Source organism: Hemitrygon akajei, chromosome 31, assembly GCF_048418815.1.
Source record: "Hemitrygon akajei chromosome 31, sHemAka1.3, whole genome shotgun sequence".
NCBI classification, from domain to species: Eukaryota; Metazoa; Chordata; class Chondrichthyes; order Myliobatiformes; family Dasyatidae; genus Hemitrygon; species Hemitrygon akajei.
Window position 1 is genome coordinate 20074079 of NC_133154.1, and position 27914 is coordinate 20101992.

The 27914-nt window shown below is 44.9% G+C and overlaps 1 protein-coding gene and 1 non-coding gene across 2 annotated transcripts; one reads left to right on the forward strand and one right to left on the reverse strand.

The window, feature by feature from the left end:
- LOC140719002 (uncharacterized) lies at positions 1-27661 on the forward strand. The gene is made up of 5 exons (XM_073033311.1): positions 1-67; positions 3626-3988; positions 17743-17904; positions 26210-26271; positions 27452-27661. The coding sequence occupies exons 1-5, from the start codon at positions 1-3 to the stop codon at positions 27566-27568; spliced, it is 771 nt and encodes a 256-aa protein (XP_072889412.1). The 3' UTR covers positions 27569-27661.
- LOC140719519 (U6 spliceosomal RNA) lies at positions 15451-15556 on the reverse strand. Its single transcript, XR_012096935.1, has one exon. It is a non-coding gene; the product is annotated as a U6 spliceosomal RNA (small nuclear RNA).
- Positions 27662-27914: the final 253 nt, after the last annotated feature.

Sequence of the window (27914 nt, forward strand, 5' to 3'; positions counted from 1 at the left end):
ATGGCGGAACCCAAGTGCAGAGGAAAGACTCAAGCACGAGCAAATCGGCAGGCGCCGGAAATCAGAGGCAAAACACACAAAATGCCGGAGGAACTCAGCAGTTCAGGCAGCGTCTATGGAAATTAATAAACAGTCGACGTGAGAAAAAGATATTTGTCGGAGGGCAGCAGAGATCACAGAGGGGGAGCAGTGAGAGGGGGTTTCATTGAACTCCTGTCGAAGAGAAGATTTATTTTTTTTAACCATATAACAATCACAGCACGGAAACAGGCCATTCCGGCCCTCCTAGTCCGTGCCGAACTCTTAATCTCACCTAGTCCCACCTACCCGCACTCAGCCCATAACCCTCCACTCCTTTCCTGTCCATATACCTATCCAATTTTACCTTAAATGACACAACTGAACTGGCCTCTACTACTTCTACAGGAAGCTCATTCCACACAGCTATCACTCTCTGAGTAAAGAAATACCCCCTCGTGTTTCCCTTAAACTTTTGCCCCCAACTCTCAAATCATGTCCTATCGTTTGAATCTCCCCTACTCTCAATGGAAACAGCCTATTCACGTCAACTCTATCTATCCCTCTCAAAATTTTAAATACCTCAATCAAATCCCCCCTCAACCTTCTACGCTCCAATGAATAGAGACCTAACCTGTTCAACCTTTCTCTGTAACTTAAGTGCTGAAACCCAGGTAACATCCTAGTAAATCGTCTCTGTACTATCTCTAATTTATTGATATCTTTCCTATAATTCGGTGACCAGAACTGTACACAATATTCCAAATTTGGCCTTACCAATGCCTTGTACAATTTTAACATTACATCCCAACTTCTGTACTCAATGCTCTGATTTATAAAGGCCAGCGCTCACTTTATTCATTTTTATTTTATAGAGAAGATTTATTTCTTCAGGGTAGGCGTCCTCCCCACTCCTCCTTGCTCTGACTTCTCATCTTTTTTTTCCAGTCCTGGTGAAGGGTTTCAGCCAGAAACGCCAACTGTTTATTCATTTCCTTAGATGCCTGCCTGGCCTGCTGAGTCCCTCCAGCATTTTGTGTGCTTTGCAGAGGAAAGACAGACTCTGTTGTAGAGACGGCAACCAGAGCTTGTTCATAAAAATTTCAACAGAACAGCTGAGCGACACTGTGAGACATTACATTCTCAAAACTAGGACCACGCGATTAGCATCAATTGGGCGTCCACTTAAAATAATACCAGTAAAACAGATTCCCTGAACCCATCAAAATAAACTTAACAAGTTTAAACAGGAAGCACCAGGAGACGTCAGTACAAGGAGTGAGTCATCCACGAAAAACACAAGCAAATCTAAACGATTAACCACACTCGTTAAACAACAATTAACCAATTTGTGTGCTCTGAAAACCTCAAAGCCTAACGCCCTCCAGTTGCCCCACACAGACACGAAAGCTCATTACACTCAGTATTTTAGGAGGATAGCTAACATCAAAGTCCACCTGTGTGTAAACTTCATACTTGGCCCTAACCCAATGCAACCCCCAGCACGAGTAAAGGTGGCCCCTGCCCAACAGGTTTATACTTCCACACCCAGCCTGATCATCCCTGTAAACCTAACTATCTCAAGCACTTTGTTTGCATTCAGTCACGGTAACCAAATCGCCCAGAGCCGGATAAAGGAATGAACCAGATTAACACAAAACCTTAATATTTTATCAGGATATACACTTCACCTGACCAGAGTTCAACACATACGTTTATTATCTCCACATGCACTGAGATACAATGAAAAGCTTTTGTTTGTATCCCATCTGGGCAGAACATTACATATGTAAGTACATAGAGATAGTATAAATGGAAAACAGAATGCAGAATATAGTTGTGACAAGAGACCTAGATGAGGATGGTTAAGTGCTGGAATATTCGAGATTAGAATCGAGACCTGACACTAGAATTGAGACGTGATACAAGACTGAAATAAGGACAGGGTCCTAAACTAGACACTAGACGAGAATTCAAGTAGATGCTGATCTGAACTGGGGTTTAGTGCTCAATCATCAGCTCTACTTGGATTTTAAGGGTTAAAATCCTGGCACAAAAACATATGCCGCCAGTTAGAGGATGGGACTGAGTTTTTAAAGGGGCCATGCCAGCTATGCATATTCTGGAGAGCTGGAGCATCTAAACCTAACAATGGAGTCACGTTATAGAAACAGTGCAGTGGAGATAGACGTTTAAAGTGCAAAGTAGACAGAGATCATGAACACAAAAGTAGTTTTTCATCATTGTCCTGACGAAGGGTCTTGGCTGAAACATCAGCTCTTTATTCACCTTCATAGATGCTACCTGACCTGCTGAGTTCCTTCAGCATGTTGTGTGTGTTAGATTGGGAGATCAGGGATCTTAATGCATGAGAGGTCTGTTCAAGAGCACAATAAAAGCTGCACATGGTGTTTGAAGCTGCTCTCAAGCTTTTATACAGTACTGAGCAAAAGTCTTAGGCACCCTAGATATTTGATATGGTTTCAGATGGTGTGGCCTCCACAGAGCCCTGATCTCACCATCGTCACGGCTGTCTGGGATTACCTGGAGAGACAGAAGCAAGTGAGACAGCCAAAGTCTGCAGAAGAACTGTGACAAGTTCTCCAAGATGCTTGGAACAACCTACCAGCTGATTTCTTATAAAACTACATGCCTGAATTATAGGAAAGATGTCAACAAATTAGAGAGAGTACAGAGGAGATTTACTAGAATGTTACCTGGGGTTCAGCACCTAAGTTACAGAGAAAGGTTGAACAAGTTAGGTCTTTATTCTTTGCACCGTAGAAGGTTGAGGGGGGACTTGATAGAGGTATTTAAAATTATGAGGGGAATAGATAAAGTTGACGTGGATAGGCTTTTCCCATTGAGAGTAGGGGAGATTCAAACAAGAGGACATGAGTTGAGAGTTAGGGGGCAAAAGTTTAGGGGTAACACAAAGGGGAACTTCTTTACTCAGAGAGTGGTAGCTGTGTGGAACGAGCTTCCAGTAGAAGTGGTAGAGGCAGGTTCGATATTGTCATTTTTAAAAATTGGATAGATATATGGACAGGAAAGGAATGGAGGGTTATGGGCTGAGTGCAGGTCAGTGGGACTAGGTGAGAGTAAGTGTTCGGCACGGACTAGAAGGGCCGAGATGGCCTTTTTCCGTGCTGTAATTGCTATATGGTTATAAGACAGAGTACCTAAGAGAATTGATGCAGTTTTAAGGAGTGACTATCCTGCCAAAGGGTTTCAGCCCAAAACATCAACTGCACTTTTTTCCATAGATGCTGCCTGGCCTGCTGAATTCCTCCAGCATTTGTGTGTGCTACACCAAATAGTGACTTGATTTAGGTTTTTTTTTTAACTGTTTCCTGCTCTATATAGTTTTTTTGTGTTTAGAAACTTTTCATTTCATTATTTCGATAATAGTGAAATTCACTTTACATAATTTTTTTACATGTGCCCATGACTTTTGCACAGTTCTGTAACTTCTGCCCGGTGGGAGGACAAGGAGAGAGCCGGGGGTTGGCGGATAGCCATGTCAGAGGCCCTGTTGGAAATGAAACGGATGCTCTTTATCTTTATGTGCCACTAATGGGACTGTTGTACGCTCCATTTCCTGCAGGTGTGCAGTGTAGTTACCTGATCATCCAGCCGGCTCTGTCCCAGCCGGTTCGGCTGGGAGACACAGTGACCCTGACTTGTCTCTTGCAGCAAAAGAGCTTCGCCGTTTACAGCAACATGTACTGGATGCGGCAACAGGAGGGGCAGGCCCCCAAGCTGTTGGCATATTCATTTCTCAACTCCAGGCAGACCTTCCTGTCTGACGGGCTTTCGAACGCCTCATCCTTCAACGTGTTGGTGGACCACCAGAGCTTAAACCTAACCATAGCCAGAGTGACTCCCTCGGATGCTGGCACTTACCTCTGTGCAGGCTGGAGATTAGGGAAGCTGTCCTTCGGAAATGGAACCAGGTTGACCCTGACAGGTAAATGTTCTATTCTGTGACAGGACAAAATGGTGAGCATGAAACCAGGGTTAAAGGCTGGGGGACATCGTTTAAGGTGAGCGGGGGGATAGTTTAAAGAAGGTGTACAGAGAGCAAGTTTTCACACAATGCTTGCTAAAGGTAATGGTAGAAAAGGAGACAATATCGGCATTTAATAGGCTGCTAGATAGACACATGAACATGCAGGAAGTGGAAGGAGATAGAAGAAACTTACTTTAATTTGGATCATGTTCGCCACCATTATGATGGGCTGAAGGGTCTGTCCAGTGCAGTGCTGTTCTCTATTCTGTTTCCTACAATAAGGCTGCAGTATTTGATAGGGCAGAGTTTTAGAAATGTGTCCTGAGGTCACTCCTGGGCATACAGTACTGTGCAAAAGCCTTAGGCACATATGTATCTGTATAGCTATGGCTATAGCCAGGGCACCTAAGAATCTTGCACAGTACTGTAGTAATTTTATGTATTGGAATGTACTGTTGCCACAAAAGCAGATTTCATGACGTATGTCAGCGATGATAAACCTGATTCTGATATGGGTCTCTATTGTGGACTGAGAGTGGGAAAGGGGCAGGGAGAGGGAAGCACCAGAGAGACATACTGTAACGATCAATACACCAATTGTTTGGAATCAAGTGGCCTTGCCTGGCATCTCAGCGCTGGGCATGTTAGCACCCGCGTAACCCCCTGCCCCGACACTCCTTCTCTGCCACCTGTCCCACACCCCTCCCACGGTGCTTCACCCTCACCATTCCCAAAATCCTTTGTTCCCACCAGATACCTTAGGCACCCTAGTTATATATATGTGCCTCGGACTTTTGCACAGTACTTTAGGAGGTATTTCAGCTTGTAGAAGGCAAGAGATATATTGAGGATTGCCCAGTGCCTTGGGATTGAAATGAACAGCAGAGCAGATCAGAAGCCATTGGCTGTAGGAGTGTTGTCTGTGAACTGATTTGGATTCAGAGTCCTGTCATCGGCTAGTCCTGGGGTCAATACCGAACATCGAAGCCCGAAGCTTGATCAGAAGTCTGAAAGTGCAGCCCGATGCCTGAAGGCCTGTGTCTGTAAGTCTGAAATTCGCTGGGTAAGTCAGGGGCCCATTGTCCACAAATCTGCTGGAGACCCAGAGGCCTGTCCCGGGGGGGGGGGGGGGTGTGTGTGTGTGTGTGTGTGTGTGTGTGTGTGTGTGTGTGTGTGTGTGTGTGTGTGTGTGTGTGTGTGTGTGTGTGTGTGTGTGTGTGTGTGTGTGTGTGTGTGTGTGTGTGTGAGAGAGAAAGAGAGGGAGGAAAGGGACTCGTTTTGCTGTTGCTTTGTTGTGTGTTCTCTATTGTTCTGCCAAACATTGTAGGCCTGCTATGTTGGCTCCAGAATGTGTGGCCGTTAGGTGTGTTGGTTGTTAATAAAAGCAATGCATTTCACTCTGTGTTTCGATGCACATGAATCCGAATCTGAATTCTGGTGGACTGCAAGAGTGCTGTCTATAGATGGTTGAAAGAGCAGTAGAGCTGCCAAATGATTCCCTGTGTGGTGATCCACAGGAAAATCAGTGAGGCTAGAGAGTCCGTGCTTTGGGTGAGCATCTTCCGATTGCACATGAAAGGTCGGGCCCTAGGGAGCACTGAGGAACAGACGGATCTCGGTATATACTGTAAATTCAAAGATCCCCGACACAGTGGCTCAGTACTGTATTTGTCAATGTGGAACGGAGAGTGAGTTTGTAAATCCGGTGGGAGCGCAGGGTGTTGGGAATGGCAAGAACGGACTGCCGCGAGATGTGTGTGGGTGCAGCTGGCAGAGAAGGAGTGCCAGCGTGGGCATGGGTAGCGCATGAGCGGACGCACCCAGCCCTGACTCACCAGGCCATGTCATTTGATTCCAGACAGTTAGTTTAGCAATCATTACAGAACGTCTCTCTGGTGCTTCCCACTCCCTCCCCACTCCCTGCCCACTTCCCACTCTCAGTCCACAACAGAGACCCATATCAGAATCAGGTTTATCATCGCTCACATATGTCATGAAATGTGTTTTTCTTTGTGTGGCAGGAGTACAGTGTAATACATAAAATTTCTACAGTACTGTGCAAAAGTGTTAGGCATCCTGGGGGGGGGGGGGGGGGGGTGGTGTAAGACTTTTACACAGAAGTGGTGAAGAAGCCATATGGGATACTAACCCTCATTAGCTGAGACACTGGGAGTCTTTGGGAAGGACTTGATTGAAACGGAAAGCATTGACCAGGATGATGCCTGAATTGGCACGTTGTAGTCACGAAAAGAGACTGGATAGAGGAGGCTGGCGAGAAACCTGGTGCGGGCATACAAAATCGTGAGAGGCATAGATAGAGCGAATTGTGAGAAATCTCTCCCCATGCCAGAGGTGTCTGACCCCAGCTAGCATAAGTCTGTGAGGAGACCTGAGGAGGTTTATTTTTCGTCCAGAGGGCTCCAGCGATGTGGCACACACTGCTGGGAAAGAAGTGGAGTGGAGAGTGCAACAATATTTAGGAAGAATTTGGATGTGTATTTGAATTGCCATATAGTGGGCTACAGATAAATGCTGGTAAAAGGAACTGGTGTGGAAAAGGGACCGGCTGATTGAGATGGCAGGCTGACGCGCTGTTTCTATGCTGTGGGTTCAATGGTACTGAAACTTCCAAGGAAAGCAATGGATGCAGTCAGCAATAGTTCATTAATATGAACCATTTTCTGACAGGTGCCAGAAAACAACATTCTGACCTAAAATAAGTAACTCATTCGCATATAAAATAGAAGTAAGAAACAAGCATTTAGCCTGCACCATCATTGAGTGGATCAAAGCCAATCTGTTACCTCAGTGACACTTCCTCGCACTGAGCTCATCCTATCGCAAAATGTATTGATCTGTGTTGTGACAATACATCTAACAGGGGCTCCACTGCCCTCCTGGGTACAGAATACCAAAGATTCACGACCTTTTGGCTGAAGATATTTCTCCTCAGCATAGCCCTGTATGGTGACCACATCCCCCTGGCTATGGGTGGCCAAGCCAGAGCAAACATCCGCTCCACATCTACCCATAAACACTTGTGCATTTCAGTGAGGTCACCCCTCATTCTCCTAAACTCAGGCGAGTAGGGGCCATTTAATCTCTTTTATAATAAATGCACCATCTCAGAAGTCAGTCTGGTGAAACTTTATGTGCTTCCTCCCTCGCAAGTATATCCGTCCTCTGGTAGGGAGACAGATGTGGATGTGTTTTCCAAAAATAGCCTCACCACAGTCTTGCATAATTAGAGCATGTTGTCTCAACTCTTAAACTCAAATGCTCTTCCGATACAGATTAACAGGAAGGTCAGCCGGACTACAGAAAGAGTGGGTAATGTATCAGGATCCTCTTTTGAGTCAGTATGGGTGGAAATCAGGAACAGGAAGGGAGCAGTTACTCTATTGGGAGTATTCTATAGGTCCCCAGTAGATAGATAGATAGATACTTTATTCATCCCCATGGGGAAATTCAACTTTTTTTCCAATGTCCCATACACTTGTTGTAGCAAAACTAATTACATACAATACTTAACTCAGTAAAAAAAAATATGATATGCATCTAAATCACTATCTCAAAAAGCCTTAATAATAGCTTTTAAAAAGTTCTTAAGTCCTGGCGGTAGAATTGTAAAGCCTAATGGCATTGGGGAGTATTGACCTCTTCATCCTGTCTGAGGAGCATTGCATCGATAGTAACCTGTCGCTGAAACTGCTTCTCTGTCTCTGGATGGTGCTATGTAGAGGATGTTCAGAGTTATCCATAATTGACCGTAGCCTACTCAGCGCCCTTCGCTCAGCTACCGATGTTAAACTCTCCAGTACTTTGCCCACGACAGAGCCCGCCTTCCTTACCAGCTTATTAAGACGTGAGACGTCCCTCTTCTTAATGCTTCCTCCCCAACACGCCACCACAAAGAAGAGGGCGCTCTCCACAACTGACCTATAGAACATCTTCAGCATCTCACTACAGACATTGAATGACGCCAACCTTCTTAGGAAGTACAGTTAACTCTGTGCCTTCTTGCACAAGGCATCTGTGTTGGCAGTCCAGTCTAGCTTCTCGTCTAACTGTACTCCCAGATACTTGTAGGTCTTAACCTGCTCCACACATTCTCCATTAATGATCACTGGCTCCATATGAGGCCTAGATCTCCTAAAGTCCACCACCATCTCCTTGGTCTTGGTGATATTGAGACGCAGGTAGTTTGAGTTGCACCATATCACAAAGTCCTGTATCAGTTTCCTATACTCCTCCTGTCCATTCCTGACACACCCCACCAAGGCCGTGTCATCAGCGAACTTCTGCACATGGCAGGACTCCGAGTTATATTGGAAGTCTGATGTGTACAGGGTGAACAGGACCGGAGAGAGTATGGTAGCAGAGATACCGAGGAGCAGTTTGGGAGGCAGATTTTGGAAAGGTGCAAAAATAACAGGGTTGTTATCATGGGTGACTTTAACTTCCCTCATATTGATTGGCACCTGATTAGTTCCAATGGTTTAGACGGGGCAGAGTTTGTTAAGTGTGTCCAGGATGGATTCCTGTAACAGTGTGTTGACAGGCCGACTAGGGGGAGTGCCATACTAGATCTAGTACTAGTTAACGAACCGGGTCAGATCACAGATCTCTCAGTGGGTGAGCATCTGGGGGACAGTGACCACCACTCCCTGGCCTTTAGCATTATCATGGAAAAGGATAGAATCAGAGAGGACAGGAAAATTTTTAATTGGGGAAGGGCAAATTATGAGGCTATAAGGCTAGAACTTGTGGGTATCAATTGGGATGATGTTTTTGCAGGGAAATGTACTATGGACACGTGGTCGATGTTTAGGGATCTCTTGCAGGATGTTAAGGATAAATTTGTCCCGGTGAGGAAGATAAAGAATGGTAGGGTGAAGGAACTATAGGTGACAAATGAGGTGGAAAATCTAGTCAGATGGAAGAAGGCTGCATGCATGAGGTTTAGGAAGCAAGGATCAGATGGGTCTATTGAGGAATATAGAGTAGCAAGAAAGGAGCTTAAGAAGGGGCTGAGAAGAGCAAGAAGGGGGCATGAGAAGGCCTTGGCGAGTAGGGTAAAGGAAAACCCCAAGGCATTCTTCAATTATGTGAAGAACAAAAGGATGACAGGAGTGAAGGTAGGACCAATTAGAAATAAAGGTGGGAAGATGTGCCTGGAGGCTGTGGAAGTGAGTGAGGTCCTCAATGAATACTTCTCTTTGGTATTCACCAATGATAGGGAACTTGATGATGGTGAGGACAATATGAGTGAGGTTGATGTTCTGGAGCATGTTGATATTAAGGGAGAGGAGGTGTTGGAGTTGTTAAAATACTTTGGGATGGTTAAGTCCCTGGGGCCTGATGGAATATTCCCCATGCTGCTCCGCGAGACAAGGGAAGAGATTTCTGAGCCTCTGGCAGGGATCTTTATGTCCTCGTTGTCCATGGGAATAGTACCGGGGGACTGGAGGGAGGTGAATGTTGTCCCCTTGTTCAAAAAAGGTAGTAGGGATAGTCCGGGTAATTATACATCTGTGGTGGGAAAGCTGTTGGAAAAGATTCTTAGAGATAGGATCTGTGGGCATTTAGAGAATCGTGGTCTGATCAGGGACAGTCAGCATGGCTTTGTGAAGGGCAGATCATGTCTAACAAGCCTGATAAAGTTCTTTGAGGAGGTGATCGGGCATATAGATGAGGGTAGTGCAGTGGATGTGATCTACATAGATTTTAGTAAGGCATTTGACACGGTAGGCTTATTCAGAAAGTCAGAAGGCATGGGATCCAAGGAAGTTTGGCCAGGTGGATTCAGAATTGGCTTGCCTGCAGACAACAGAGGGTCATGGTGGAGGGAGTACATTCCGATTGGAGGGTTGTGACTAGTGGTGTCCCACAGGATCAGTTCTAGGACCTCTACTTCTCGTGATTTTTATTAACGACCTGGATGTGGGGATAGAAGGGTGGGTTGGCAAGTTTGCAGACGACACAAAGGTTGGTGGTGTTGTAGATAGTGTAGAGGATTGTCGAAGATTGCAGAGAGACATTGATAGGATGCAGAAGTAGGCTGAGAAGTGGCAGATGGAGTTCAATTCAGAGAAGTGTGAGGTGGTACACTTTGGAAGGACAAACCCCAAGGCAGAGTACAAAGTAAATGGCAGGATACTTGGTAGTGTAGAGGAGCAGAGGGATCTGGGGGTACATGTCCACAGATCCCTGAAAGTTGCCTCACAGGTAGATAGGGTAGTTAAGAAAGCTTATGGGGTGTTAGCTTTCATAAGTCAAGGGATAGAGTTTACGAGTCGCGAGGTAATGATGCAGCTCTATAAAACTCTGGTTTATAAAACTTGGAGTACTGTGTCCAGTTCTGGTCACCTCACTATATGAAGGATGTGGAAGCATTGGAAAGGGTACAGAGGAGATTTACCAGGATGCTGCCTGGTTTAGAGAGTATGGATTATGATCAGAGATTAAAGGAGCTAGGGCTTTACTCTTTGGAGAGAAGGAGGATGAGAGGAGACACAATAGAGGTATACAAGATATTAAGAGGAATAGATAGAGAGGACAGCTAGCTCCTCTTCCCCAGGGCACCACTGCTCAATACAAGAGGACATGGCTTTAAGGTAAGGGGAGGGAAGTTCAAGGGGGATATTAGAGGAAGGTTTTTCACTCAGAGAGTGGTTGGTGTGGAATGCACTGCCTGAGTCAGTGGTGGAGGCAGATACACTAGTGAAATTTAAGAGACTACTAGACAGGTATATGGAGGAATATAAGGTGGGGGGTTATATGGGAGGCAGGATTTAAGGGTCGGCACAACATTGTGGGCCGAAGGGCCTGTACTATGCTGTACTATTCTATGTTCTATTTCAGTGATTTGCGTGTCTCTCTGAACACATATCTTTCAGTCATTCACCATTCAACCTTTCTATTTCAGTCCACCAAAGTGGGTAACCTTGCAGTTTTAATACATTATATTCATTTGCCATTTCCATACCCATTCACTTAATCTGTCTATATTCCCCCCTCCCACCAAACTCCACCAAAGCTCCTCTGCATATCCCTCACAGCCTATGTCATGTAGCTGTGTGGTGTTAACAAACTAAGATTTATTGCACAAGCCACTATTCCAAATTATTGTTGCAGACCAGCATCGATCCCTATGGCAAACCGTATGTCAGAAGTTCCCAAACTGAAATCAAGCCCCTTGGTCCTACTCAGTGCTTCCTGTGCAATATCCAGTCCTCGATCCATATCAATATATCAATTCTGTGTACTCCAATCTTTTGTGTGACATCGTATTGCAGTCCATATGCACCGCATCACCAGGCCTGCTCTAATGTACTGTATTGTCAAACATGATTTCCCTTTCGTCAATCCTTGTCGACTCTGCCCAATCCTCTTATAATTTTATATGTCCTGTTATCAATTTTTTTCTCTATCAGCTCTTCCAGTCTCCCCACCGCTGATGTTAGGCCAACTTTAGTCCCATTACATTGACCGGCTTCCAATCTGTGGGCAACATTCTGTGCTGTGTTGGAAGGTGACAACCAGTAGGCTGACAACCTTCATCGCTACCTCTTTCAAAAGCTTTAGGATGCAGGTCGTAACGCCTACAGATGTACCGGGGAGAGAATTCTAATGGGTTGCATCACTGTCTAAGAAAGAAAGTGGGGGGTGGGGTGCCACTGCTCAGGATCGAAGTAAGTTGCAGAGTTGTAAAATTAGTCAGCTCCCTCATGGGCACTAGCCTCCGTCGTATCCAGATCGCCTTGAAGGAGCGGTGCCTCAGAAAGCTGGCGTCCATCATGAAGGATCCCCACCACCCAGGACATGCCTTCTTCTCATTGTTACCAGCAGGAAGGAGGTTCAGAAGTCTGAAGACACACACCCAACGATTCAAGAACAGCTTCTCCCCCTCTGCTGTCTGGTCCCTGAATAGACATTGAACCCATGTACACTATCTCGCTACATTTTTTATTTCCTATTTCTTTCATTACTTATTTAATGTAACTATTTAATATACATAGCCTTATTGTAATTCAGTTTTCTTTTTTCCCTCTATTGTTATGTATTGCCTTGAGCTGCTGCTGCAAAGATAACAAATTTCACGACATATGCCGGTGATATTAAACCTGATTCTGATTCTGATTTTAACGCCTTTCAGTCTAACAATGATTTTCCACTAATGACAATTTCTTTGAGGTCCCCAGTTTCTGGACCAATGGTCCTCCACAACCACTGGGAGGATTTGTGTGTCTTCTTCCGTGATGACAAATAAAGGATATTTGTTAACTTCTCTACCATTTCCTTAAGCTCCAACATAATTCCTCCTCTCTCAATCTTTAGTTATTCTTTACATTTTTATAGATATGTAGAAGTTGCTCTGGGATTCAATTTCCTCTTCTCAATGTGTTGGCCCTCCTTTAGTGAAGGCTAGAATGTTCCCATTCCACTGGATTACAGGGCTTTGAGCAGCTTTTTTGCTTCTTTGATGTTGGGCCTCTTCTTGAAAATCCACCTCCATCGTCTGTGACCAGGCACAGATCCCGTTGGCCTCCCTGAAGATGGTTTCTTTCTCTCTGACCCTTGAACTCTGAAGACCAGTGAAAGTGACAAACTCCATTATCCTTCTTCAGGTGACCGACGCAGAGCTCCCTCTGTGGTTTCTGGAAGAAGAAGTGCAAGTAGGTCCCATCATAAAAATTTCTCTGGATGGCGGGTGCTTGGCCGCCTTTGGTTGCTGCATCAGTCGTCCTGTAGGATTAGTGACTATGCTGCTCCCTGAGTCCCACTCTCTGGGCATGGGGCATTCCCAGACTTCTGGAAGTGGACTGTCTGAATGTTTTTCTTGTGAAAGTTCCTGGATGTCAGTATCTCTGAGAGTCTAACCTGGACCCAACATATCGATGCAGTTAAAAGAAGGCATAACAGCGACAGTATTTCATAGAAGTTCCAGGAGATTTGGTATGTCACCTGAAATACTCTAAGTTCCTACAATTGCACCATGAGGAGCATTCTAACTAGCTACATCACCGTCTGGTATTGGGGGTGGGGGCTACTGCACACGATCGAAGTAAGCTGCAGAGAGTTGTAAACTTAGTCAGCTTCATGGACTTCACTAGCCTCTGTAATACTCAGGACACCTTTAAGGAGTGGTGCCTCAGAAAGGTTTCGCCCACCATTAAGGACATCCATCACCCAGGCATGCCTCTTCTCATTGCTACCATCAGGAAGAAGGTACAGGAGACTGAAGGCACTCACTCAACAATTCAGGAACAGCGTCTTCCCCTCTGCCATCCGATTTCTGAATGGACAATGAACCCATGAAGGCTACCTCACTACTTTATTATTTCAATTTTTCTGCTATTTATTTAACAATTTCAGATACTTAATGTAATTCACGATTTCTTTCTCTATTATTATGCATTGTACTGCTGCCAGAAAGTCAACAAATTTCACAACATACGCCAGTGATATCAAACCTGACTGCGAGTTTTTCCTGCGTGCTCTTGCTCTGCCCATGTTTCAAAGATGCATGGGTCAGTAAGCTGTCCCTTGTGTGAAGTTGAGTGGTAGAATCACGGGAGGGGGAGTGGTGTGCTTGACAGGAATGTGGGAGAATCAAATGGGATTTTGGTGTAACTGGGTGCTTTTATTGTCAGCATAGACTAGTGGGCCAGAAGGCCATTTCCTGGGCTCTTACATTTACAAGTTTGTATAATGAAGAATATTTTTGGGACAAAATATATAGGCCCTGCTACTGATATTACTATCCTGTGATCAACTGAATCTCTGATGTTTTCTGCGCACTTCCCAAAATGCTCTTCAGCCAGTGAGGCCATTTGGGATGTTACTCAAGACTTGAACGGTTTTACTTCACCTCGACTTCTCTTCAGTCTTCGTTAATGCACTGATTGTAGGTTTCAGTCTAAACTTTTCAGTGCTTTGACCAGTCACCCGGATCACGACATCAAATCAAAATGCATTTGGACCCCAGAGGAGTATATACGCCAGCATTCCGAGGAGGCAACACCCTCACATGCGTGACGATGATGGCTTCTCCATTGGAGCCGAAACATCTGCAAACGTTTTGCCAAGTTCAGCAATCAACCAAACTTTCAATCGCTGAGTTTTGTAGCAACAAGCAATCCGCTGGGAGAACTCAGCCGATCAAGCTGCATCTGCGGTTGGGGGAGAATTGTTTCAGGTCAGGAATGTGTCTCCACTGAACGTTGTGCTGGGGACTTCTTCACAAATTCACGTTTCAGGTGATAGAGGAAATCGTTTATGTAGCAGATTGTGATCAGGAATGCATCACCCCAAAGGCTGGTATAATAATAATCGTTAAATAATCAATTGTTTTTAGAATAAATTGCAGGGAGAGATTAAGTGGAAAGTTCTAGAAGGTTTTGATGTGGTCTTCTGCTGCCGTAGCTAATCCACTTCAAGGTTTGACATGTTGTGCATTCAGAGCTGCTCTGCAACGCGTGGTTATTTGAGTTATTGTCACCTTCCTGTCAGCTTGAATCAGACTGGCCATTTCTCCTCTGACCTCTCTCATTAACAAAGCATTTTCACCCAAAGAACTGCCATTCACTAGATGCGTGTTTTTTTTGCTTTTTATGCCATTGTCTGTAAACTCTAGAGACTGTTGTGTGTGAAAATCCCAGGAGATCAGCAGTTTCCGAGATACGCAAACCACCTCGTCCAGCACCAGCAACTTACATTGTTATGGTTTCTTAGACCACATTTCTTCCCCATTTTGATGTTCGGTCTGAACAATAAAACCTCTTTTTTTTCTTCTGACTTTCTGTGGTGGTTGGCAGTCCAACTGAAAGGTGCATTACCACCACCAAGCGGACTGGAGTATGGTGTAGAGAAGTGGGAAATAAAAACCCTTAATTCTTCCCTTTCAAATGAAGTCTAAATAACCCCAAAGAGCCCTACAGGTTGTAAGTAATGAAAGACGATACTGCGAATTACATCAAAGTCTTAAAGTTTTTAAATGTAAACTATCAACCACCAGATATTATAATGAAGCCCGCATTTGGTTTCTTTCAACCTTACATGATTCAATTGTAAAAGTATATGTTCAATTGTGTAATACTGATGACAAAACTTACACAATCCAGACCTCTCTCATTAACAAAGCATTTTCACCCAAAGAACTGCCATTCACTAGATGCGTGTTTTTTACATTTTCCAAAAAGGAATAACTAAGCATAGTATGCCCAATTCTAAGTCGTGTCAAAATAATCCCTTCCCTTTTTGTTTGACCCTCCCTTCTCCCATAAACCCAACAGTTTTGTGTATTCTGTAAAGATATCTCCCCTTATGCCCATTATCCCACAAGTCTTGCCATAACCCCCCAATCTTAAGCCTACCAACCCTTTAGCTTGTGATTTACTAGGGGGAATGTCTATTCCAAAAATTTGGAACACTTCATGAATTTGCATGTCATCCCTGCACAGGGGCCATGCTAATTTTCTCCGTATCATTCCGATTCTAGTAGATGTGCTACCAAAGGAGCACACTGAACCTCTTGACCGTGTCTGCATGCTTTTAGGCATTGAGTTGCTGCCACATGACTGGCTGATCGGATGTTTGCATTAACAAGCAGATGTACCCACTCTTGAGTGTGGAGGGTATTTGAACCACTCTTCTTACCACAATGGTAAACATCACCGGGCATGTAAGTGAAATACTGTGCGTGTATGTGAAAGTATTTGGTTGCATGACCCAGTTCCACAAGTTCCAGCAGGTCCCTGTGACTTCTTGTGTTTCAGTAGAAACTTTGCACTTGCCGTGCCTGTGCTATAAGTCATATCTTCATATGCATACGTTATACAGACAATCAACACTGAGTGGGCTGGAACAACATTGAGTAGACTGAGCCCACATGGGGTAAACATTTATGCCAACCAGATGGCATAAGCATCAATTTCTCTGGAAATTGGCCTCCCACCGCCTCTCCTTCACCATTCCCCTCGCTCACCTTATCTCCTTACCTGCCCACCACCTCCCTCTGGTGCTCCTCCCCCTTCCCTCTCTCCTCAATAGGTTCGATTTAATGTCAGAGAAATAATTAACAATATACATCCTGAAATTCCTTTTCTTCGCAAACATCCACGAAAACTGAGGACTCCCCCAAAGAATGACAGTTAAACATTAGAACCCCAAAGCCCCCCCAGTTCTCCCCTCCCACGCATAAACAGCAGCAAAGCGATAACCCCCCCCCACCGCCACCAGCAAAAAAGCATCTGCACCCCCCACTGAGCACTCAAGGGTGCAGCAAAGCATCAATAAAGACACAGACTTGCAGTACCGCGGCCTACTCGTTCAGCCAGTAATTCGACACACCACAGGCTCTCTCTCTCCCTAATAAGGGAAAAAGAGGTGTCGTCATTTCACAGCGAGAGGGGAAACATAACAAAACAACTCGCCAGTTTATGGTGTTTTAAAGTCTGTTGCATCGCTTTTTCTGAGCTCTGTGCTTGAAGATCTTGGTTTTCTGGGCACACAGTCAGCAGCCAGCTCACTGCTTACAATCTTCCATCTCCCACGACATGATCTTCTGTTCTCTCTGTCCTTCTCCAGCCCTTTATCTCTTTCACCAATCAACTTCCCAGCTCTTTACTTCGCCATCTTCCCCCCCCCCCAATCCCCAGTTTCACCCTTCACCTGTTACCTTCTACTACTTCCTCCCCTTCCCCACCTTCTTAGTTTAACTCTTTCCCCCTTCCTTTCCAGTCCTGAAGAAGGGTCTCGGCCCAAAGCATTGACTGTTTACTCTTTTCCATAGATGTTGTCCGGCCTGCTGAGTTCCTCCAGCATTTTGTGTGTGTTGCTTTGGATTTCCAGCATCTGTAGATTTTCTTGTGCTTGGGTAAAGTAGATGTGTGTTTGGGATGTGTGCATTAACTGTGCTTGGGAGTGGGGTAAATGTTCAAGTAAGCTGAATCTGTGTTTGGGAGATTGGGCATGTGTTCTCTGAACTTGATTTGTTTTTCTCCGGAGTTCAGGAGGGTAAACTTGGTTATCATTGAAGGATGCAAACATTTTTATAAAGCTCGATGGAGGAGATGTTGGAAATGCACTTTAATTCGATTCAGGAATGTTTGGGTGGTAGTGTCAGGATGCAGAAGAGCTAATTAGGGTGGCAGCAAGAAGAAAAGTCTTCACTCTCTTGGAACTCAGTACCTTACTGTGTAACGATGCTGGAAAGCTAAAAGAATCAGGTACCACTAACACCAGATCACCAACACTGCTCTTACCTAATTGTAAGCAAAAATGGTTGAAAATACTCAAAAGTTCAGGCAGCAATTATGGGGGAAAGGGCAGTGTTAACTTGCCAGGTCAGTGACATTCCATCAGTCCACTGATCTCGAATATTTCATGTTCGTCTTTCCCAATCTTTGTGTGTCTCCATCTGCGGATTTTCAGCTTCGGCCATTTTTGAGGAAATCCCTGATTTTTGACCCAGAGGAAATCTACAGTTTCAGCAGAGACACAAGAGTCTACAGGCGCGGGAACTTGGAGCAGGACCCAGCGTGTCGACTATCCCTCTGCCTCCACGGATGCTGCTCAACTGGCCAAGTCCCCTCCGCGGCTTGGCTGCTTCCCGTGCCAGCAGGCGTCTGGAGCCACTGCCCCTCCCGGGCGGTGTCGGGCTCGAACGTCTGTGAACCGCTCGGTAACGGCCCGTGTTTGCTTTCCAGGCTTCAGCAGCGCCCCGCCCCCGACCAGCAGCAGTGCCGCCGGCGCCCGCTCCCCGCACTGCTGGCCGCTGTCCTCCCAGGCCGTGGGCCTGCTGGCGCTGGCCGCCGCCGCCTTCCTGCTGCTGCTAACGGCCCTCGTCTACATCACCCGGCGAAAGGCAGGTGGGTCCCTCCGCCGGTAGGGAGGGGGATGAGAGGGAGGGGAGTTGAGGGGGGAGGGGAGTTGAGGATGGGGAGGGGAGTTGGGGGAGGGAGCTGGGAAGGGGAGGGGGAAACCTGTTTATTTAGAACATACGAGAATATAGCATTGACCATCATGTCTGAGGTAGGGAAGATTCTTCCTCCTTTTGAGCCAGAACCAGCCAGTCGGGCTTCAAAATGATTTGATTTGACATGACCACGCATTCCAGACTTGGTGCAGAGTAAGCAGGATTGCATTAGTATTTTATTAATAGGTTGAGGCTGTCATCAGAAAAGGAGTCGCAATGCTGACATCAACACGTTGGCCGTCTTTTTGTCCAACTCTGAAAGTGGCATCTCTTTGATCCCCACTGGACAAATATTCTGTAATTAAGGGGGTGCTCCGGGTTTGAGATCGCCCAACGCATTGCCATATTTTTTTTACTGTGCAATGGAAGCTTTATAAGGGAAAACTTCACACTCAACTTCTTTCTCGGGATTAGAGAGCTTCAGTTTTTGCGCCGAAGTAGAAACTGTTCTTTGCATCGTTGCTGCCATCTTCCTTGGTTTATCCTTACAAATAAAATCAAATCATTAGAAAAATGTGACACAGGATCGGAAGGTGAGTAGAGCTAAGGAACCGGAAGGGGAAAAAGACCCTGATGGGAGTTATATACAGACCCCAAACAGCAGTAAAGGTGGGATCTACAGATTACAATGTGAAATAGAAAATGCATGCCAAAAGGGAAATGGTATAATAGGCCTGTAGGAGTTCAATATGCAGGTAGATTGGGAAATCAGGTTGTTGCTGGATCCCAAGAGAAGGAATGTGTAGAATGCCCAAGTCATGGCTTTTTAGAGCAGTTTGTGGTTGAGCCTACTAGGGAATCAGCTAAAGAGCTTAAGGTAAAGCAACCTTTAGGGACAAGTGATCATAGCATGCTAGAATTCACCCTACAATTTAAGAGGGAGAAGCTAAGGTCAGATGTATCAAAATTACAGTGGAGAAAAGGAAATTACAGGGGCATGAGAGAGCTGGCCAAGATTGATTAGAAAAGGACACTGGCAGGGGTGACGGTAGGGCAGTAATGGCTGGAATTTCTGTATGCTATTCAGAAGGCACAAGATATATACATCCCAAAGAGGAGAAGTATTCTAAATGGAAGATGACCCAACCATGGCTGACAAGAGAAGTCAAAGGCAACATAAAAGCCAAAGAGAGGGCGTATAATAAGGCAAATATTAGTGGGAAGTTAGAGGACTGGGGAACTTTTAAAAACCAACAGAAGGCAATTAAACAAGTAATAAAGAAGGAAAAGATAGAATATGAAGGTAAGCTAACCAATAATATTAAAGAGAATACCAAAAGTTTCTTCAGATACATAAGTGTAAAAGAAAGGCAAGAGTAGATTTCAGCCCACTAAAAAATGATGCTGGAGAGAGACAAGGAAATGGCAGATGAACTGAATAAGTACATTGCATTAGTCGTCACTGTTCCATGCTGGAAGTTCAGGAGTGTCATGGAACAGAAGTATGTGGTTACCATTACTAGGGAGAAGGTTCTTGGGGAAACTGCAAGGTCTGAAGGTAGATAAGTCATCTGCACCAGATGCTGTACAGCACAGTGTTCTGAAAGAAGTGGCTGAAGAGATTGTGGAGGCATTAATAATAACCCTTCAAGAATCAAATGATTCTGGCATGGTTCCGGAGGAATGGAAAATTACAAATGTCACTCCAATCTTCAAGAAGGGAGAGAGGCAGAAGAAAGGAAATTATAGTCCAGTTAGTCAGACCTCAGTGGTCAGGAAGATGTTGGAGTCAATTATTAAGGATGTGGTTTTGGGGTACTTGGAGGCATATGATAAAATAGCCATAGTCAGCATGGTTTCCTCAAGGGAAAATCTAGACAAAGGAGAAGTGGTTGATGTTGTGTACTTGGATTTTCAGAAGGCCTTTGACAAGGTGCCACACACAAGGCTGCTTCACAAGTTAAGTGCCCATGGTATTACAGGAAAGATTCTATCACGGAGAGAGCATTGGCTGATTGGCAGGAGGTAAAAAGTGGGAATAAAGAGAGCCTTTTTGGGTTGACTGCCGATGACTAACAGTGTTCCACAAGGGTCTGCGTTGGGACCTCTTCTTTTTATGTCAGTGATTTGGATGACAGTATTGGTGGCTTTGTGGCCCAGTTTGAAGACAATACAAAGATAGCCGGAGGGGAGGGGAGTTTTGAGGAAGCATAGAGGCTGCAGAAGGACCTAAGGCAGATTAGGAGAATTGGCAAAGAAGTGGCAGATGGAATACAGTCTCAGGAAGTGTCTGGTCATGCACGTTGGTAGAAGAAATAAAAGCATAGTCTATTTTCTAAATGGAGAGAAAATACAAAAATCTGAGGTGCAAAAGGACTAGGGAGTCCTCATGCAGGATTCCCTGAAGGTTAATTTGTAGGTTGGGTTGGTGGTAAGGAAAGCAAATATGAGCAATATTAGCATTCATTTCAAGAAGACTATAAAATCAAGGATGTAATGTTGAAGCTTTATAAAGCATGGGTGTGGCCTCACGGAGTATCGTGAGCAGTTTTGGGCCCCTTATCTAAGAAAGGATGTGCTGATGTTGGAGAGGGTTCAAAGAAGGTTCACGAAAATAATTCTTGGATTGAAAGGCTTGTCATATGAAAAGTGTTTAATGGCTCTGTCCCTCTACTTAACTGGAATTCAGAAGAAATGTTGAAAGGCCTCAGTACAGTGGGTGCGGAGAGGATGTTTCTTACGGTGGGGGAGTCTAAGATCTGAGGACAAAGCCTCAGAATAGAGGGGCATCCTTTTAGAACAGAGATGAAGAGGAATTTCTTTAACCAGAGAGTGGTGAATCTGTGGAATTCTTTGCCACAGGCAGCTGTGGAGGCCAAGTCTTTGTGTATATTTATGGCAGAGGTTGACAGATTCTTGGTTGGTCAGGGCATGAAGGGATACGGGTAGAATGCAGGAGTTTGGGTCTGAGAGGGAAAATGGATGAGCCATGCTGGAATAGTGGAGCAGGCTTGATGGACCAATTCTGCTCCTAGATCCTTTACCACATGTGTACTGGTAAGTGTAGTCACCATAGCTGTGTCGTAGCAGCAACTGATCTCACCAACCGTTAAAACTCGATGGAGGCTGACACAGTTGCCATCCAAACTCTCAGCCCCAGTGCCTGCTCCACCTTGGAGACTTGGCATGTCAGATTGAGAGTGTGAGAGATTGCGTGGACAGGGGTTTAAACAGGTCACCCACCTCCTGGTCTGCTCTTCCTCTAGTCAGCAAGGGTGAGGAGGTGAGGTCCCGGGCGAGCGACAGTGTGGTCACGGAGCAGGGGAGTGCTGCCCCTTTAGCCATTTACCTGCCACAGTCCCCTTTAATCTCAGGTGCTCTACTCTGAGACCAAGAGCTCGCAGAGCTGAACAGCCGGGGTTACCGACCGCAGACACACGGTGGGGGGGGGTTCCCGGGTCTGGCCGAAGCAGCCCCACCATCAACGCCGGCAGAGCGTCACGGCAAATGAACCTTCCCACTGTGGACACCTACCTTGGATTGACAGGAGGTGACTGATGACCTGATATGAAGAATTTTGGCTGGGTGTAGATTAAAATCAGCATTATTTGTGAGATGTCTTAACAAGGCAGCTAGAGCTGTTGCTGCCAATTTCATATGAGAGTTGGACTGGCTTCAGTTAAACAAGGCTGGGCAGATAAGATCTGCTGGGCGTGTCTCTTGTTTCCATAGTACCCTCAGATAAAATGCCCTTGTATTTCTGTTGCCGTGATATTGTGCAAGAGCAGCTGTTATCAAAGTGAACTGAAAGTTTCCAGTGCAAGCAAACTTCATTTCAGCCTCAACATTTGGCAGATGGGGTGCTGTAATTAGATGGCCAGCTTATCATTAGTCTTCTGGGTGGAATTCTTTTATTTGTTAAATTTTTGCGATACAGCGCAGAATAGGCCTTTCCAACCCTTTGCGCTGCCCTGTCCATTAATCTCCGATATAATCAATGACCACTTAACCGATCCACCGGCATGTCTTCGGACTGTGGGAGGAAACCGGAGCACCCAGAAGAAACCCACTCGGTCACGGGGAGAACATACAAACTCCTTACAGGCAACGGCGGGAATTGAACCCGGGTCGCCTGCACTGTGAAGTGTTGTGCTAACCACTACACTACCACGCCTCCCTATTCTGCAGCAGTTCCTTGTGCACGATCCCAAGTTATACAGCACAGATTGGCCCGTTCTGGCTATGTTTGCTCCCTGGTAGACTGTAACTGTACTGAAGCAGTCTTTTTCCACTGTGACCCATGAGGCACAGTGTGTCGGGGGCAGAGGGGCTTAGTGTGTTCTCTGCAACAAGCAGGAGCCCAGGCAAAATGGAGTATTGACCTGAGATGCAGGCTCGTGTGAATATTGAGCATTAGTGTGTTTAACGTGAACTTTTTGTTGGACAGCCATTGTTTTTCTATAAAGAGCAACACTTTCCAAACTGAATAAAATGGTATCATGGCCTGGGGATCTGAGTGAACAGTTTACTACAGGTGCTCACGCTGTGAGGGATTGGATCCAAGTGTTGCATTACAGTGACAACGTATAATAAAGAGATTTTAAAAATCTTAGTGAGTATTTCTTTAATTAATAAAGGATGCAATTATCCTTAGTAACAGGAAGCTTGATAACAGAAGCTACTGTTGGTTCTGAAGTGTATGAGAAATTATGTTTTCAAAGTAAGTGCCTACAAAGGATTGGGCCGTAATCTCCACTTTGTGACAGGAAGAGGTTTTGGAAGCGTTGGTTCTTTAATAATGTTTATTTGTTATTTAATGTCTCTTACCTGGACCACATAGGAGGTGGTGTAGGCACTCAACTCCAGTCTGTTCCACCACTTAAGCAGACCAAAGCTTGTCTCAACTCTATGTTCCCATCTACCCACAGCAATCTTTCAGCCTCTGGCTTATCAACGATCTATCTACTGCTTGTTTTTTCTTTCCCCTATCCAAGCCTGCACAATTCACTAGTTTGTTTTTGAGTTGCGTAAGTTGAGCTGAGTTTTAGGTTGAAAGGAAAGGTTAAGTGTTTGAGAGAGCCATGGTTTTCAAGGGATATTGGAAACTTGGTTTGGAAAAAGAGAGAGATCTACAATAAATATAGGCAGCATGGAGTAAATGAGGTGCTCAAGGAATATAAACAATGTAAAAAGAACAAACACGAGGAAATCTGCAGATGCTGGAAATTCAAACAACAACACACACAAAATGCTGGTGAAACACAGCAGGCCAGGCAGCATCTATAGGGAGAAGCACTGTCGACGAGGGTCTCGGCCTGAAACATCGACAGCGCTTCTCCCTATAGATGCTGCCTGGCCTGCTGTGTTCCACCAGCATTTTGTGTGTGTTAATGTAAAAAGAATCTTAAGAGAGAAATTAGAAAAGCTAATCAGGTTGTTTTGGCAAGTAAGGTGAAAATAAATCCAAAGGGTTTCTACAGTTATATTAATAGCAAATGGATAGTGAGAAATAAAATTGGTCCCTTAGAGAATCAGAGTGGACAGCTATGTGTGGAGCCAAAAGAGATGGGGGAGATATTGAACAATTTCTTTTCTTCGGTATTCACTAAGGAGAAGGATATTGAATTGTGTAAGGTAAGGGAAACAAGTAGGGTAGTTATGGAAACTATGATGATTAAAGAAGAGGAAGTATTGGCGCTTTTAAAGAATATAAAAGTGGATAAGTCTCTGGGTCCTGACAGGATATTCCCTAGGACCTTGAGGGAAGTTAGTGTAGAAATAGCAAGGGCTCTGACAGAAATATTTAAAATGTCATTAGAAACGGGGATGGAGCCAGAGGATTGGCATATTGCGCATGTGGTTCCATTGTTTAAAAAGGGTTCTAAGAGTAAACCTAGCAATTATCGGCCGGTAAGTGTGACGCCAGTGGTGAGTAAATCAATGGAAAGTATTCTTAGAGATGGTATATATAATTATCTGGATAGACAGGGTCTGATTAGGAACAGTCAACATGGATTTGTGCATGGAATGTCATGTTTGACAAATCTTATTGAATTTTTTGAAGAGGTTACTAGGAAAGTTGACGAGGGTAAAGCAATGGATGTGGTCTATATGGACTTCAATAAGGCCTTTAACAAGGTTCTGCATGGAAGGTTAGTTAGGAAGGTTCAATCGTTAGGTATTAATATTGAAGTAGTAAAATGGATTCAACAGTGACTGGATGGGAGATGCCAGAGAGTAGTGGTGGATAACTGTTTGTCAGGTTAGAGGCCGATGACTAGTGGTCTGCCTCAGGGATCTGTACTGGGTCCAATGTTGTTTGTTATATACATTAGTGATCTGAATGATGGGGTGGTAAATTGGATTAGTAAATATGCAGATGATACTAAGATAGGTGGCATTGTGGATAATGAAGTAGGTTTTCAAAGCTTACAGAGAGATTTAGGCCAGTTAGAAGAGTGGGCTGAAAGATGGCAGATGGAGTTTAATGCTGATAAGTGTGAGATGCTACATTTTGGTAGGAATAATCCAAATAGGACATACATGGTAAATGGTAGGGCATCGAAGAATGCAGTAGAACAGAGTGATTTAGGAATAATGGTGCATAGTTCCTTGAAGGTGGAATCTCATGTGGATAGGGTGGTGAAGAAAGCTTTTGGTATGCTGGCCTTTATAAATCAGAGCATGGAGTTTAGGAGTTGGGATGTAATGTTAAAATTGTACAAGGCATTGGTGAGGCCAAATTTGGAGTATTGTGTACAGTTCTGTTCACCGAATTATAGGAAAGATGTCAACAAAATAGAGAGAGTACAGAGGAGATTTACTAGAACATTACCTGGGTTTTAGCACCTAAGTTACAGAGAAAGGTTAGACAAGTTAGGTCTTTATTCTCTGTAATGTAGAAGGTTGAGGGGGGACTTGATTGAGGTATTTAAAATTATGAGGGGGATAGATAGAGTTGACGTGGATAGGCTTTTTCCATTGAGAGTAGGGGAGATTCAAACAAGAGGTCATGAGTTCAGAGTTAGGAGGCAAAAGTTTAGGGGTAACATGAGGGTGATTACTCAGAGAGTGGTAGCTGTGTGAAATGAGCGTCCAGTAGAAGTGGTAGAGGCAGGTTCAATTTTGTCATTAAAAAAAAAAATTGGATAGGTATATGGACAGGAAAGGAATGGAGGGTTATGGGCTGAGTGCAGGTTGGTGGGGCTAGATGAGAGTAAGCGTTTGGCACGGACTAGAAGGGCCGAGATGGCCTGTTTCCGTGCTGTAATTGTTATATGGTTATATGGTATATTTCTAAACACACTTCATTCCCAACACAGTGTCAGAAGGATGTAATGCTGTATAAGGCACTAGTGAGACCTCACTTAGAGAATTCCAAGCAGTTTTGAGCCCGTTATTTAAGAAAGGATGAGCTGACATTGGAGAGGGTTCAGAGGGGTTTCATGAAAATGTTTCCAAGAATGAAAGGCTTATGATATGAGCAGCATTCGAAGGCTCTGGGCCTCTACACAGTGGAATTTGGGAGAATGAGTGGGGATCTTACTGAATGTTGAAAGGCCTAGATAGAGTGGATGTGAACAGATTTCCTTTGGTGGGATGGGGGGGGGGGAAGGGGTGGGTCTACTGCCAGAGGCACAGCTTCAAAATAGAGGGACGTCCATTTAGAACAGAGATGAGGAGGAATTTCTTTAGCCAGAGGGTGGTGAATCCGTGGAATTCATTGCCACAGGCGGCCATGGAGGCCTGGTCACTGGGTGCATTTAAGGTGGAGGTTGATAGGTTCTTGATTAGTCGTGGCATGAAAGGTTACGGAGAGAAGGCAGCAGAGTGGAGTTGAGGGGGGAAGTAGATCAGACTCAGTGGGGTGAATAGCCCAATTCTGCCCCTATGTCTTTTGGTCTTATCTGTGCTACGCCACTCCTGGATCTAGATTGTTTGTTTGCCTCCTTTCTGGTTTTGCACCATCATCTTTGTCACTTAACTCCTCTTGGTCCTTCCTCTATCTCTGATATCCCCATGTAATCTTCCTTCAGGGTCGTGTACTTGTTCCACCTGAACAACTGCCAGTTCACCTTACTAAGCGACAGCTGTCCATCACTACAGGCTGTGTCCAACACTGGCCAGTCCTGGTATGGGACTGGGCTGCTTATTCATTTGGATAGTCTTTCTTGCCCGCACAATAGGTCAAGTTGAGTTGTTGGGTTCCTTTAATGCTACGCCCCGACTTATACACACTCCTTATTTCAATTCACCAGGTTGGCCTCGCACTCTGCCTGCTCAGCGGGCATCAATGAATCCATGTGCAGCCCACAGAGAGGTAAGAAAGACCCTTTTGTAACGGCAGCGGTTTACATTTACATAGCATCTTTATCACAGGGATCAATAGTAACACCATCATAAAATATTTAAACTCTGGAGTGGGCCACGTGGCTCATGAAGCCTGCACTCCTGTTCAGTCAGAAGCTGATCCATTTTGGTGGTTGTTACTTGAATTCTGTTTGTGTCTAAAGATTTAATTATCTCTGCCATTATCCCGGAGATTTCCAGCCGCTACACGGGGAGATTTCTTCTCGTCTCCCAACTTGGGTTCTTGTTTTTTTGTTCAATGCATCTACTTTTAGTATGCCTTCACATAGAGATTGCAGAAAGAAAGATTATTTATTATATAGTGCAGAGTAGACCTTTACAGAGCTTCGAGCCCCCTGACCAGTAGGTCTTTGGGCTGTGGTAGGAAATCAGAGCAGTCGGGAAGAACTGCTCCCACACCGTCACGAGAACGTACCAACAGGCAGCGGCGGGAGTTGAACCCGGGTCGCCTGCACAGTAAAGCTGTGTGCTAACCGCTATGCTACCATGCCACCCTGGTTCATTTCTCTGTGGGAGATAGCCTTGCTCTTGCCAGTTCACTTTTGTTGTAGATCGGCTGTGGATTCGAGAGACACCCTTGGGATAGCCAGTTTATAATTCATACATTTACAGTAATAAAGCCATTGCATTTTAATTTTAAATTAAATAAAGTTATGTCTGTTTTTCTATTTCAGTGGTTCCATCATGTTTCTATTAGTAATCAGTAGCAGGAGGAGGACATGAAACTTTGTGTTTTCTCCACTAGTTAGGAACGTCGTGTTAGTGTTCCATCTACCTCAGCTCCCTTCCCTTCGACCCTGAGTAAAGAAAGGCTGATGATCAGACAAGTGGGAGTATAGTCCCTAGGCCTACTTGCCTTATTTTCCTGTGTCTAATACACAAAATGCTGGAGGAACTCAGCAGGCCAGGCAGCAGGTATGGAAAAGAGTATGGTCAACTTTTCAGGCCAAGACCTCTTGCCAGTCCTGCCGAAGGGTTTCAGCCCAAAATCTCAGCTGTACTCTTTTCCGTGGATGCTGCCTGGCCTGCTGAGTCCCTCCAGCATTTCCTGTGCGTGTTGCTTGGATTTCCAGCATCTGGAGATTTTCTCTTGTTTGTGTCCATTAATGCTTATCTGCCTCTCTGACCAGAACCCTGCCGAGGACGAGATCCATTATGCCTCCATGAGTTTATCTCCTGCAGTGAATCGGAAGGATAGAGTGGTGTGTAACATGGTGTACGCCGAGGTCAGGCAGGACCATCTCTGAAGGAGGCCGGTGCCCCATTGACTGAAGACAATCAATGCTATTGTTGCTTACAAACGGTGGTAACGTCTTCGTGATGGAGGTTAGAGCGATGCTTTGCAGGGTTTATTTATGGCTGAAGATGCCTTTTGCTTCTGCTCAAGAGTTAAGTCAGACAAGGAACCAGAAAACTCGTCAGAAACTGGATGTATTTATTCCAACTAGAGGCTGCCTCGGTTGCCCAATGGAGGTTACAACCAACGTTGCCAACAGATGCCAGCTGAACAGAAAATATATACTGTGTTGTCTTTTAGTTTGCATCATCTGCCCCACATTTCATATATTCGCACAACACAGGCCATTCAGCCCC

Coding starts and splice junctions, on each gene's coding strand:
- LOC140719002 (XM_073033311.1), top strand. CDS start 1: ATGGCGGAACCCAAGTGCAGAGGAAAGACTCAAGCACGAGCAAATCGG. Junction 68..3,625: donor GCAGGCGCCGGAAATCAGAG/GCAAAACACACA, acceptor CATTTCCTGCAG/GTGTGCAGTGTAGTTACCTG. Junction 26,272..27,451: donor CATGTGCAGCCCACAGAGAG/GTAAGAAAGACC, acceptor CTCTCTGACCAG/AACCCTGCCGAGGACGAGAT.